The 14,585-nt window shown below is 46.2% G+C and overlaps 1 protein-coding gene across 1 annotated transcript; it reads left to right on the top strand.

Moving 5' to 3' along the window:
• The first annotated feature begins 834 nt into the window (after window positions 1-834).
• LOC104641740 (NF-kappa-B inhibitor delta) lies at window positions 835-11,729 on the top strand. Its single transcript, XM_010310481.2, has 6 exons — window positions 835-1,060; window positions 3,332-3,383; window positions 3,795-3,961; window positions 4,317-4,433; window positions 8,554-8,718; window positions 9,148-11,729. Exons 2-6 carry the CDS (start codon window positions 3,368-3,370, stop codon window positions 9,217-9,219), a joined length of 537 nt encoding a protein of 178 aa, XP_010308783.2. The 5' UTR covers window positions 835-1,060; window positions 3,332-3,367; the 3' UTR covers window positions 9,220-11,729.
• The last annotated feature ends 2,856 nt before the right edge of the window (window positions 11,730-14,585 follow it).

Genomic DNA, 14,585 nt, shown 5'->3' with positions numbered 1-14,585 from the left:
TATTTTGAGGTAGGAAGCCCGGTCTCTGGGAGTGGGTGCTTTCAAGGTCAAGCCCTTTGGGGCTTATGGCATGGTTTTGTGGAACACTGGGTATAAAACTCCCAAAGTGGCTATGCTGCCCTATAAAACTGTTTGCTCCCAGGGTGATTGATGGCGAAGAAGTGATCAGTGTCTTTATTTACTTGTCTTAGAATTCTACATATTTATGCAGCTAAAGGTATGAGGGCGTATACATTGGCAGCTGCAGAGCGCATGAAATTGCTGCGAAGACTTGATGCCAAGGAACACAGAGGAAAGGTAATACTGACCGCTTTCTCCTGCAAACAGTGGTGTTTGGGATGGGCACGGGCTTTGCATGACTGAGAGCAACTGGTGCCCTGAAAAATCCAGCGCGCTCTCTCTCTGTTGCTGCAAAGGAAGACTTGGGCATCGATGTGTCTTGCTTAAGTGCATCTAGCAGGATCCTGAAATTAGGTAGAATGCGAGTGAGCTTTTTCTCTTTTCAGACCATGGTTCATAGAGTGATCTAAGACCACACTGGTCCAGGAAAATATGTGTATGTTGGCAGTCTGAGGAATTGTTTTATGAACAACAGGTTTATGCTACGAGTGCTGCACCTGACATAAACCGTGTTTCAAAAATGCTGAACTTAGGTTGTCATCCAAATTAGGGCCAAAGAACACTAGAGGGAGTTCAGCAGGAGCTGGGAAATGCTCTCCCCCCGCCGCATGATGCCACGGGTCCTAATACGGGGGATTCAAAATCTGCCTGCGAGCTGTCTTAGGCTTATGCGCCACAATCCTTGGGATTCTAGATACCATTCAGCCCAAACTGCCTTTCCCTGTTCCTTGTTTTATGATAGCATTTGCTTTCTAGACTCTCACATTTTTTTCTGCTGTGCTGCTATTTTCAGACTCCCCTGCTGGTGGCCGTCACTGCCAGGCAGCCAGCTATTGTCTATGATTTGATCCAGACAGGAGCAGATGTCAATGCTGTAGACAACAAAGGGCAGTCAGCCTTACATCTTGCTGCAACGTACGGGTATGCCCAAGTTCTTCAGGTAGGAAAAGCTTTTATGGTTTTAATTGCTAACAGTATAAGCCTACAATAAAGTCTCAGTGTCGGTGGCTTTAAATACCTGTCTCAGAAGGCAAGATGTCAGTAAGCAACGAAGACTGACCGAAGGCTCCTTTTCCATTGTGTTGGTAACCGACTTCCCGGGTAATTCCTGGGTTAGGACTATACTTGCAGCTAACATCAGCCTCCTGTTACAGAGGAAATTACTTTAGCGTATCTCGGGGAAGATAAATCCTTTCAGTAGATCATCGTTCTAAATCTGCTGATGGCAGGCCAGGCAGAGTGGGCTTGCTCTGGCTCGAGCCCCAATGGTTGTACTGATGCCTGCATTGGAGGGGCTTCCCCAGAGGCTGCAGGCAGCTGTGTGGTGTGAGGAGAGGGAGGAACCCCCTCTCTGATGCCAGCATCATCCAGGTGGGAGCAACAAATTAGTCCAGACTCAAGCCAGCCAGAGAGCAGGTGTGACCCTGCAGACAGAGCCAGCACAGGTACAAACTTCAAAATGAGACACATTTGTCGCTTTATGCAAAGCCACAATCCATCGAGGAAGATTTTCCAGGGCATGAGAGAAACTCCCGTATGGCCAGAAGCCACTAGAGGCTCATGACTTATATGACCAGATCTTCGCTTCTCTATTGCTTCACAGATCTTTCTGTAGACAGGGTCTACATCTAAGTTGTGTGCTAGCCAGAATCTAGCAGTATTGAAGAGCAAATTATCACATTAGAAAAGGCACTGTGGGAGTTTTTGGAAGGTATTACGTAGCAGAGATAAGCATACTGGAACATGTCTCTTAAGTGCTTAACTATTGGCCATGAAATGGAATTAATAAAACTGCCTTCCTGGATTCATGACAGGACCGAGTATGGGCAGCTTCAATGCAGCGCTTCATTTCTGCATTTCATGCAGAGCTGAGTTTGCCTGAGGGCAGAGCACAGGGTCCCCTGAGGATGAGGGATGTGTCAGGGGGTACCTGGCACGCTGGCAGGCCCTTTCCAGTATTCGTTAGCTCTGCCTTGTACATGCCCTGGGTTAAGTCATGAGCAGGCAGTTAATGTATAACGTTGCATATTCTTGGGAAAACAGGTGTTTCATTCAGTGGGGAGAGTGTTTTACATCCAGATGATTCCAACAAAGCCTCCCAGAGTGCCTTGTGGTGGTTTGTGTTTGTTTTGGGATTGCTTTTTTTCCCCTTGACATAACAAGGGAAAATGCACTCAGGCTTGCCTCTTGGTGAGGTCAAAGCCATGAAATGCTTTACAGTTTGTTTGTTTGTTTATTTTAATTGGTTTTTTTCTAATGGGTTAAACATTTACTCTCTAATCATCAAGCAGCTCAGAGCTACTTGTCAATATTTGATCTGGATATGTTATACTATTGTTTTGAAAAGAGAGCACAAGCCCTAACCGTTCTGGATAATCCTTCAGCAGAAGGATTCTGTCCTGCGCCTTGTCTAATTTTACAAGGTTCTGGACGAGTCACTGCAATGCAAAAATTCTTAGGCAAGATGCTGTAACGTGAACAACTTAGTTTATTCAATCAAGAGCAAAAAATGCATAATATAGGCAAGGAGCTACTTGGCTGCATCATATAAAATGTATCATTTTCTTAAGTTAAAGGGTTTTAAAATTTTTACTCTCTGATAAATCTAAGCAGTGCTCATCTCCAGACCACTGTTTCATGGCGTTTATAGGCTCCGCGTCCTCATTGCTGCAGCCGTTGCAACAAGCTGTGGTTTTAACCTGTCACGCTGCTGCGTATCTGCTGCACATTAAACCGAAAAAGTAAATAAATCCAATCAGAGAATTTCCAGTGTCAGCAAAATTTTAGGTAATAAAGTTTGGCTATACAAGTCAAGAAGAGATTTTCATTTATCCTTGCCAGCAGTAACTCAGAATAAATATGAATTGGTATCATTGGTGCCTTTGCTTAATCCGGGGTGAAAGGAGGCTGGCACTCTTAAGCTGGGGGCAGTGACTTAACCTGTGGTTCTGAACTGAGAATCTAATAGGATGCTCTGCGTAGGTGAGGTTTAGGAAACTAGGGAACATGATTATCTTGTGTAACCCTGAATGTCCCTCTTAGGAAATAGATTCACAGCACTGAAATCTAGTGTCAAAGGGCTTAGTTTGTAGTTAAATGACAATTATCTAATTGATTGTTTGTTTGTTTTTAGATTTTGTTAGTTTTGACTCATTTTAGCTTGGACAGCATTCTGCTGAACTAAAATTTTCCATTTCTCTGTTGCTTCTAGGTTATACTGTCACTAGGTTTCCCTCTTGATTTAGAAATGAAGGATTTTGAAGGTAAGACCCTTCGTACGACTCTTTTACCGTGATATTAAAAAGATGAAAAAACCGTACTGGCTATTTCATTGACCGAGACGCACTGGTATTTGGTGGTGTGCTAGGAGGCCAGAAAGGCCTCAGAAACTGCCTGGGGGAGAGTTGTTGCTGTGCTCTCAAATGCCACAGAATTCAACGGTGCTGATGATTCGGTGGTGATTCAGCGCACAATTGGTAGTAAGCGCATGCTGGAGCGCCCCGTAAAGTGTCTATGCAGCCAATATGGTACCTCTGAAACCAGAGAAGGGCTCGTGCCTTAACAACGCACGTGCAGAGACGCATATTCTCTCCCCGCCAGCCCTCGCTTCCTCTCTGTACATCAGTGTAGTCGCTGGGGCTGTGGTTAGCTCCCTCCCTCACTTGGTTTTCCAGGCCATACCCCACTCCACTGTGCTGTTCTGGCCCACAACGCCCTGCTCCGGGACCAGGGGTGCCAGACATTGATGGAGGAGCAGCAGAAAGATCTTCAGCACAAGAGCGAAGAGCTGGAGTCCTGTATCCACCTCCTGGTGCAGACAGGAGCCTCCATCTACAGCCGGGTGAGGGACTAGCGCAGTTATCCGTGTGCTGTTTGTTTGCATGGGATCTCTCCCTTGCACTGCCTGATGCTTACGCTGTGCTCAAACTGTTGGGGAAGGAATGAACTACTGACAGAAGGAGAAAGCCTGTTCCCCCGTCAAGGGACTGGTTGCAGAGTTAGCTGCTGCCTTTTGGAGTTACTTACTTGCAGCCTGCAACAAACACTGGACAGTTAAGAGGGCCACTGAAGGGAAGGAGGTGCTCCCCATTAGCTGCAGAGCCGGCCTGGGCTTTTCTCCGACGGGTTTATGTAATGTCTTCAGCTCGTTCTGCAGAATGTTTCTTATTTTGTTTGGGGTTTCTGTTTTTAAATAGGATGTGAAAAGCAACAAGACAGTTCTTCATTATACAGTCCAAGATGGGAACATCTCCCTGCTCAGGTACTTCTTGGAGCTGAATGCTTTCAAGTCCAAGGACTTTGTCAATAACAAGGTGAGTTTGGCCATGTGTGGACGGGATTTGTGTGCGCGTCCACAGGCAGAGGAGAAGCCGTGAGCAGTGTGAGAGCTGTGCTGTGGTGGGAGGCTGCATGCAGACAGAGGCATTAGAACATCTGTGGGGTCCTCCAGAAACGAGTTTTTCTCTGCCCACATGCATTTTTTTTCTGGAGGGAAAAGAGCAACAGTTTGTGAATCTCAACTACTTTTTTTTTTAACCCAAAAATGCATTTTCTGATAAATAGACACTTCACCTGGAAAACATTGCCTGGCTTGAACTCTGAGTTGTGACGTGAAACACAGGCCCCTCTCCCAGCAGGCAGGAGCTGAGAGACTGAGGCAACCAGGGACGAGGAAGGACATGGGAAGCAGTTTCTTGAGGAGGAACAGGAACTTTATTACATTAGGCTGAAGATTGAGAAAAGACCTCCGCAATGATGTAGTGGTTTGCTATTGGCACCAACACTGTGCTGAAAGACGGCATTTTAGGGCAGCCATGTATCAAGTAATCTGTCAAACATGCCATCCATAGGAAGGACAAAGCTTCTGTTTCAATTTGTCCGGTGTAGACATTGCTGCCTTGTGGTTAGATTTTCCCAGATTGCCACATTGCATTTGCATTCTGGGCTCTCTGTGTGTGTAAGGGGCACCTTGTTGTTGGGGAATATCTTTGTCACCATCTTTTGTGCTGGTGGCCTGTCAGCTTTGAGAGGAGGTGGGAGGTCTGCAGGACGCTGGATAGCTGAAGGTCTCTGCAGTCTTGCTGCTTTCAGCAGAAAGACCCAAAGGAAGCCATTTAGGAAGATGGTTTAGTTTACAGTAATTTGAAGATTTGCCATTATAAATCCTTCCTTATAATCCTCCTTAAAGCTATATTTGAAGTAGATCAGGTCCAAGACAAGACAGTGTCTGTGACTATTGGTGCTGGTTTTGGCTGGGATGGAGTTAATTTTCAGCCGGTACGGGGCTGTGCTTTGGATTTGTGCTGGAAACGGTGCTGATGCCACAGGGATGTTCTCGTTCCTGCTGAGCAGTCCCTGCACGGAGCCAAGGCCTTTCTGCTCCTCACCACCCCGGCAAGTAGCTGGGGGTGCACACGGGGTCGGAGGGGACACGGCCGGGAGAGCTGACCCCAGTGACCCAAGGGATATCCCATACCGTGTGACGCATGCTCGGCTGGGGGGAAGAAGGAGGGGCAACTCTTTCTGCCTTAGATGTTATTTGTAAGTCTCCTGGCTCTGTTTGTGCCTGCAAATTTGTGCCCGGAGAATCACAATATTCACAGGGCCCACCAAGCCCTGACAGCTTCCAGGAGCAGTAACAGCAGAAAGGCACGTGCTGCAGGCAGTGAATCAGTGGCTGATGTTGCCAGGCAGGTGGAGCGTGAGGAAACCAGCTCTTTGAAGCGAGTCAGCATCCTTGCTGAGCATGTAGGAGCCTAGGCACTGTGGCAAGTAAACCACCTGTGACTCTGAGGGCTTGAGGCCCTGCTTTAGGCACTCTGTGGAGCCCTGCTTACTGAGCTGAAGTCTTGCTAACATCGGTTCCTCAGTGCAGAATTTCCTAGGTTGTATAAAGCAAGCTCAGTGCTGCTGTTGTGTCACCCATCCCCTTGCTGCCCCATACTTCACCTCTGAGCAGATACCAAGCAGTGACACTATCTTGCAGGTGCATCAGCTTCCCCCATCCTCCTGAGCAAAAATCCTGACATTCCTGTGCCTTAGCTGAGACATCGCTCTGCACCATCAGGCAGAGCTTTGGCTCTTGGCTAGCTTCCCTGTCTCAGCAGGACTAAGTGGGTGACTCTGGGTGCTTCTGCAGAAGGGTACTCTTGAGCCGGAAAGGGAGGGGAGGAAAAGAACAGGGCTCCCTGTTTTGAGAGGGTCAATGCACTGGCTTTTCATTTCAAGATTTTCAGTCTCTCAGCCTTGCGTGTACTCACTAGAGCATCCTCATGCTTGTGTCCATCAGGAAGGAATTGAATGTTTTCTGTCAACTCAGTTGCTCAACTTGGGAAGCAGATACTGGGCAGCTTCACATTTTTACCCTCTACGGATTTCTGTTGGACAGGAGGAAACATGTTTTGCTTTGTGTATGTGGGTAATAACAGTGAGTTTCTGTCTTTCTGTACAGTGAAGGGCCTTCTGCTGCCTTTTCACTGCATTCTTTCTGTATCTTTTAAGACCCATTAGGCAGGTGCTAGCTTGTCTGTGGGAGTCTGCTGTTGTCTGTTGATCGCAATCCTGTGAGAGCTTCCTACTGTGATAGGATCACTTGGAGTCTTCAGTCTTGTTGGTGAGCTGTCTGGGACAGCGTGAAGTATGATAGCAAGGTTGTCTGATACCCGTCCTGGCTTTTTAGCTCTTCCAAGTATGAAGATGACAAGAAAACAGGGATGCTGGAGTCTATGTTCTGGCTTCCGTGGCTCACCCACTGCTTGCTGGGGTTGTCTCATTCCAACTCCACTTCTTTGTGGATTTCACAATGAGAAAAGCATTGAGGCCTTTGAGGTGTTTTTCACCTGAAGGATTCCTAGAGCCTACACATTGGTGCTCTGGACCATTGTCTTGCATAAGCCCTATTAAAGTCAATGGAGAGGCTTCAAGATCATGCATTGTCAGATTGCTTTGTTTTTCTTAGCCCTATGCCTGGATTTGGAAGCTATCTGGTGCTCCTGCCACAAAGATGCAGCAAACAAATGCAAACGTTTCCATTTTAATGAGAAGTCCTGTAAAGAGTTTGTAACTATCCCTTGACTCTATGGAATGATACAATTGACAAGGATCTGCTTGTTCAGGGCTTGTAAAAAATGGCTTGCCTGAGAATAGGTGTTAAGATTTTGCTATTTTGCTTTGTGCTTCAATGTCCCTTATGTCTCACTGGTAAATAGGACCTGGAAATCATATGTATTCCTTTTAACAATTGGGATAATAATACACGTTACAATTTGTGTCCAATCATTCCAAGTTCATGTGAAATGTATGATTGTTTCAGAGAGAAAAAATATACAGCTGCCTAAATGATACTTCTTGTAGACTAAAAATACCTTGCCTTATACATTTGCTTATTAGGTTTTTCTCATTTAAAACCGTTACCAGTCATACCTGACTAGGCAGAGGCACAGATTTCTACACGGTCTGGTGATAGCAGAGTTTTTGGGCAACAAATTGCAGTATGTTCCGTCCTGCGCCCCCCTGTGGCTTCACAACAATTTTTGTCTATTGTTTCTGTGCCAATCCTGTTACTGAAAAAGGCTGGAGACAGTATATGCTTAAGTAGGCCCTTGACTTCAGGACTCTGCTTAATGACAACACCATGAAAATAAAGCCAAGCGGTACCTTCAGCACTCTGGGAAGCAACCAGGAGAAGGTTTGAGCCCAGCATGATTTATTTTGTCTGCTGCAGAGCCAAGCCACCTGCAGCCCTGTTTGGTTCATGGTACACAAAGTCACTGAGGGACATGGGCTGCTGGACCTCTGGCTTGGCTGGACCACTGGGACAGCTTGGTACCTTTCAAAGCACCTCTTTTTAGTGCCATGAGTTTGGTGGCCTGGAAGGGCTCGCACAGTCAAAGAGCACAAACGGTTCTGCTGTTGTTGATCCTTGCATAGCCCATGTCTAATGGGTGACGCAGCATAATGGGTTTTGTGTCCCTTGGACCGACTTAAATGTTTCCCAGTGAAATAGTTCCTGTTGTTTCTACTGGATAAATATGGATGTCACAGGGCCCCTGTCCTTCTCTTTTTCAAATAACTCATCAGGTCTCTGCTTACATGAGGGTACGATTTAGCAGAAGTTTGCAGTGATTAGGAATGTTGCTGATACAGGACTATTTCTTAGCTGTACCCAAACCATCAAAGCCCCCCAATTTGTAGTGCTCTGTCAGAAAGAAAACTCTAAATCCATAAATCTCCTGCATGAGCAGCCATACATGGGAGAAATGGAGCGGGGATACTCCCTCACCTCCCAGTAAGCAATCGTGCGAGGCTTTTTCAGCTCTTGTTTCACAAGTCCATTTCTAGGAAAATTCTGCATAGGTGGCACAGCTTATCAGGAGGTTTATCTCTTTTTTTTGTCTTTTCTTCTTCTTTTTCTTCTTTGTTCCACTGCATTAGGCACATGGCAACACAGCTTTACATATGGCAGCTGCATTGCCTCATGACAAGAACCAGAAAGAAATCATCCAGTTGCTCCTTGACCATGGGGCAGACCCAAGCATCCGAAACTTAGACAACGATCAGCCAATCCACATGGCTCCTTCTGGAAAAGCTGGGGATCAGGTACATGATCCGCATTGCCGCTGCTTCCTAACACATCTCTGCACACCACAGCTGTCTGTCCTTACCAGGGGAACAGTGACAACGAGTCCTATGACACAGGTCTGACGTTGCAGCGGTATGGACTTGGGGGTTCCCTGCTTCAGTCAATTTGTAATCAAGGAGCACAAAGCAGGCATTAGCTGGTACTCCAAATACTTCTGGGGAGGTATCAATGGGTAGTTCTTTTATAATGGCAGCAAATCTCAAGGGATGACTAGGTTTCATGCCTACAGCTATGAAAAGGCTCCTGGAGCTCGTTGTAGTCTCCGATATGCTTATGTATCTAGGTACACATATACATGTGTATAGGGGGGTGCGTGTATGTATATATGTGGTGTCTGCATGCACAGGTTCAGACGGTACATTATGAACTTCTGTGTTTTTTGGCAGGTTAGGCATTTGCTGAAGAAAGGAAAAGTTGCATCTACATTCATTTCCTGTCGTCAAAATGCCAGATCCTAGGTTACCTGCAATTTCTGGAATGGCTTTAACTTCAGCTTGTGGATTGCACCAGGCCTCTTAGAAAAACTGTGAGCATGGTTAACCAACGTGTCCCAGCTCTTAGGGTCTTTAAACCAGGGTGGGATGACAGTGTTTCTCAACCTATGGACCAAAAATAGTGTGTAAGGTATCAGAAGATGACCTTTCAAATGGCTGAAAACTGCATTTTGTTAACAATGAATGCTAATAAACCTCAAGCATTGATTGCAAGCAAGGAAGCAAGCAAAGCAAATGCTCAAAGTACAGCCAACCTTTGATTTGGTGGCAACTGAAACCCTTGGTGGTGACAGAACACAAGATGGTAGTTTGGCTGTAAAAGGTTGAGAAATACTGTTCTAAGACAGGCTTGAACTGTGCCTCTTGTTAGGTCCTGTACAGAGGTACTTGCTGAAATGCCAAAGCCTTTGTGATGTGCAATTGCCTCCATTGTTCCTGCTAGTCTGGGAATGCAGGAACCTGAGGGGAGGGAAAAGACTGGATGGAAGAGGTCAAGTCAGCCTGAGGAGTCATCCATGGCTGTATTTCACCTGAATGAATGGACATCCAAACTCAGGAGCTCCAAGCGAGGGTTCCTGCAAGCTGCTATTACCCCGTTTCTTAGCACTTTGTGGAAGAAGGCTGAAGCAGCTGTCCATTGCCACAGTCTCTCACCCTACCCCAAGAAAATGAAACAGACACTTGTAAGAGCAAGGACATGGGGCAGATTCTCAACAGTGCAGGTTCGTGTGGCTCCTGAGTGCTTCCCAGTGAAGGGATTCCTCTCTGAGACATCTGACCCAATCCAAGTCTCCAGCTTTAATGGCAAATAGCTCGGGAAGCACCTCAGAGTGGGGAGCTGAACCCTCACCTGAGCTAATGCCTGCGTAGGAGACGGAGGTTTCCTTTGGGTCTTCAACAGCTTTGAGACATGGACAGGGTGGAAAACCTTTGAGTCCCGTGGGCCTGTACACAGTAGGGTCAGAGTGCAATGTGGTAAGTGCTCTCCTATTCCCATTCCTGTTTAAGGGGGCATTTTAATAGAGTCGTCTTATTCTTTCTGTGAAATGATTTGTGAATTGCTGTGCAATCAGCTGGCAACAGTGTCTCTGCCAGGTCAATAGCACTGAAGGTAGATGCCTGAAGGGAGGGGAAGCCGTGTTTTGACAACCCTTTCACAGAGGGTGTCTCATCTTCGGTACACATTCTGAATTATAGTTCACTGGTTTCTCAATGTCGTACAAGTTATTTTTTCTAACAGGACTGAACAATAAGATGAAGGGCAGATGTCTTAAATCACTGCAGTAACTTCCTTGATCGCCTACTGACTAACTCAATAGGATGGGGTTTGCTAAAGCACTTGTCAGTCTCACAGGCCTGGACTGTTTAAACAACTGTTTAGTACACTTGAACAAAAGCTCTTAAGAAATGCAGAGATCTTCTCAACTTTCTCAGCCCTCCTCTTTGCTGTTTTGCTAGTGCTTCTCACTACATCATATCTACAACCTGCCAACATCCGCTGACAAAAAAAAAGCAGATGTGTATTTGCATGTGTTTGCATAAATTTGCATGTATCTGGGCATAGGCCAGCAAAAGCATGTGCTTTCTTACTTTGAAGGGATGTTATAACAAGCCTTGAATTGAATGATAACTGCATTGGTGAGTTAGTACTGTGTGTCAGGACAAAATGGTCAATAAAATATCTGTTTCTTGAACTTGCTAGCAACAAAACTGTGAAACTCTGGCCAGCATGTGGCACGTGATGCGCTAGGGAAAATGTAAAAAGCTTTTCGCCATCTAGAAATGTCTATGAGATGACGGAAGTCCTTTTGCAGCAAGTGAAAAAAGTACACGAGCTGTTTTCTGGAGTGGCTTATCTCTATTGATTCGTCTGCCTGCTGTGGGATGTTTAATACAGAGCAATACCATCAGTGACTTGTAGTCTGCAAAGATCACCGCCTCCAGAATATCAGGGAAAATATCTGTCTGGGGAGGAATGGATGTGGCTTCATTCAAAGCATCACCCTGGCAGCCTGCGTTGCTCAGAGTTGATAGATGAGATTTGCAGAGGGAAGATGCCGTGACCGACCCAGGAAGGATTTGTTCTCTCTATAGGCACGTCTGTGTTCAGCTTCCCAAAGCACATATATGAAAGGCCTGGCATGAAGCCAGCCATAATCAACAAGCTGTTCATACTGTCTTTGGACTGGATCCACGAGACAGTTGGAAGCTGCTGCTTCCCCGTGCATGTGAAGCACCTTTCCCTTTCCCTGTCAAGGCAGCCAGTTCCTGGCCTGTGTATCAACAAAATCCCTTTTAAGGCTCAAAGGTGGCCTGCACGTTAAGTCTTCTGTGCTGGGGTGAATTTTATTTATTTGAGCAGTATCTTAGTTCCCAGTTAACCCCTCAATTTTTTATGACTGTTTCAGGAGAAATGTACCTTTTATAACCTTAGCAGTACTGGCAGCGTGTGATACCCCTATATTTGCACAGTTTATCTCTTCCTACCTGTGGCTTTGGATAAGTTGCTAATAACAAAGGCGTGTTATCACCAAACAAATGTCCTGAAGTGGCACCATAGAAAAGTCACCAGTCGGTTGGCAAGAAAAACTTTTTGATCAAATACTCTGTGCAACCGGTAAAGAACCTGAAAATAAGAACCTTTTATTTTCTCTATAACTGCGGGTTACTTCTGGAGTTATTCATAGCTTTTGTAAGACTGGTGTGATCCTCACTTGTGTAAACATGTGTTTATATAGGCTGGCAGAAGTTCACCTGGCAGGGACTGCTGAAATGCCAGTGTTTCAGCAGTGCCGTGCCAGCTCTGTTGGAGATATGACCCAAGCTGCTTTCCTTTAACACCCCTCCCCCCCCCCCTTTTTTTTTTTGGCGGGGTGGAGGAATAAAGGGGGGAAAGAATATGTTCCTCATAGCCAGAAAACGCACCTCAACCTTTGAATAGTCATCCTCTGTTGGTTTCCTTTCTTGTGTCAACAAGGCATCATTGTGTCAACAGTCAGCAAGCTTTTACTTGCACTGCACGTGTCACCTGGAGCTATTGCCGTGGACTTGGGGAACCGTGTCTAAACCATGGTTCCAGTCCCTGGCACGGAGGATTGCAAAACAACTGGAGAAAGAGCAGCAGAGAAATAGGAAGAGGCTGCAAGGGAGGAGGACAGTGCTACTTACTTAATGGCAGCTGTTAGTCCAGAGCCCCCGGTGCATAGAAACACTGTGCTGGAAATATCCTTGTCCCAACAGAGCAGTTGCTAGTTTCAGAGCAGCTGGCCCCATGCAGCACGAGGCCAATAGCTGTTAAATATCTGCTGTCTTTAAGAGCACGCTGCATGCTGCCGTCTCAGGACCTCGGCCACCTGCGAGCCCTGGAAGTGTGGAAGCTTAGTGGTGAGACCAGCCTAGCCCTCCAAGAGACGGCTTCCCCCGCCGGAGGAGTGCTTCTTTTACCTGGGTCAGGCAACATCCAAGGAGCAGGAATAAGAATGGGATCTAGGGTGGGTTGTGGCTCACGCTGACATTCCTAAGTGGTCATGCCTAAACAGCAGCCACAAGGTCAGTGATGGGCACAACCTCCCCGCTGCGCACCACAGCCTTTTGAGCAGAGCAATCCTCTTCGGAAATGCAGCGTAACCGCTGATATCTGTACAGATCTATGCCACAATATACTGATAAGTGTGCAATCTGCTGATAACGTATTAGATGTAGATATCCGCCTCATGTGAAGGTGAGAGGTATGTTGTTAGACTGTAACACTTTATTTGTCTGCCTTGCTGGTGCTGTTGTGTAGGCTGGGATACTATTAACCTTGCTGTAAGATGTGTTACTGTGAGTGCTCTCGATGAATGCTTACTTACCGTTTTCACATGCTCTTCCCTTCGCTGTATGAGAACACCTCATGTCAGCTCTGTTAAGCTCTGGCCAACATTGCCAACCCATGGAGAGGGTGTGGTTACCCTATTTTTACTGGAAGACTCAAATATCTTGCCTCAACCTTGTCTTCTTGTGGCCCTTTCACATTGGTGATAAGGGGCTATGACACGTGGCTAAAGGTGTGCCCGCTCCTCAAGCAGCAGGCAGGAGTAGCCAACACTGAGCAAGCTGCGGAGTAGGCTGCGGCAGTAGAAGTGTAGCCCTCCGGTGTCCTGAGAGAACGCTCAGCGGCTGGAGCACCTGCCAGTACTACTTAAAATAACACCTAATAGAGTGTCTCTGCACAGGGGTAATCACACATTTAACTGCAGCAGAGAGACAGCTGTTAACTCCTATCGATAATCTTTCTGTGACCAAATGCATTTATCCCTTGGGCCAACTCTGAGATTAATCAGGTAACAACAGGGGAGAGGGGAAGATATTTAAAGTTGTCAAAGTATTTTAAAGCCAGCTTTGGAAAAAAGGCTGCTACCTCACATAAGGTAAAGGAACTGGATATCGGAAAGGTACAGTTCTCGCTGTGTAATCTCCTTGTCTAGCATGGCAAAAATGAAACGTCCTGTCCAGGGACCTGGACTGCACACAGGAAAAATGCCATTTTTAGCTCATAGAGAACTTAAAGTGAAGAGAGCCCTGGAGGCTGCATGGGAGGTAACAGCTCTGTTTTCTGATGAAGGTTGAAATAACTGGCATTATATAAATATTTTTTAAAGTCTCATTAAAGAAATGTTAGTCTTAGTTCTTCATAGATTTCACAGGGTGAGGAAATATTGGCTGGTTTTTTTGGTAGAATGAAGAAAACCTGTTTGCCAGCTGGATATGTGTGTCCGTTGCCGCCTCGGCCATATGGGTAATTTCAGCTCCGGGGAGGGGAAAGATTTTTCAGTTAACTGCAGAAGTGTCTGGAGGAGAAGGTGAGCATACAGCTAGTTAGATTATGTGTTTTTCTTCACAGGTGCAGTTAGTTTTTTCATTTGTGTTGGGTTTAATATGGAGAGATGCTTCTTTCTTTCCAGTCTGGGTGCTCAGCTGAGAAACTGGTGGCTTGGCAGTCTGTCTCACCAAGTGCTATTAAAAGTAGGTCTTCGAAGACAGTCTTCGAAAGGTCTGGGTTTACGCAAGAAACAGGGAATCCTCAGGTGTGATTACTTTCCCATTATCTACTTTTTTAAAAAATCATTTAGCTCCTGTTATATGCTGAAAGGTGGAGAAAACCTGCTATCAACAGACCAAACTATACAAGGGGCTGCCAAATGACATCAGCCTCTCACTGAAACGGCCTTCCCGGGGAAGCCGGTGTTGAGCAGCAGCCAAAGAAGTTTGGCACTGGATTCAACCTCTGTGCGGGCTTGAGAGGCCTTTCTGCCACATGACCCATGGGCTAAGCCCTGAGCTTGCATGGA

Source organism: Balearica regulorum, chromosome 23, assembly GCF_011004875.1.
Source record: "Balearica regulorum gibbericeps isolate bBalReg1 chromosome 23, bBalReg1.pri, whole genome shotgun sequence".
In the NCBI taxonomy this organism is placed as follows: Eukaryota; Metazoa; Chordata; class Aves; order Gruiformes; family Gruidae; genus Balearica; species Balearica regulorum.
The sequence above is the reverse complement of the archived record's forward strand: the minus strand, read 5'-3'. Positions and strand labels throughout refer to the sequence as shown.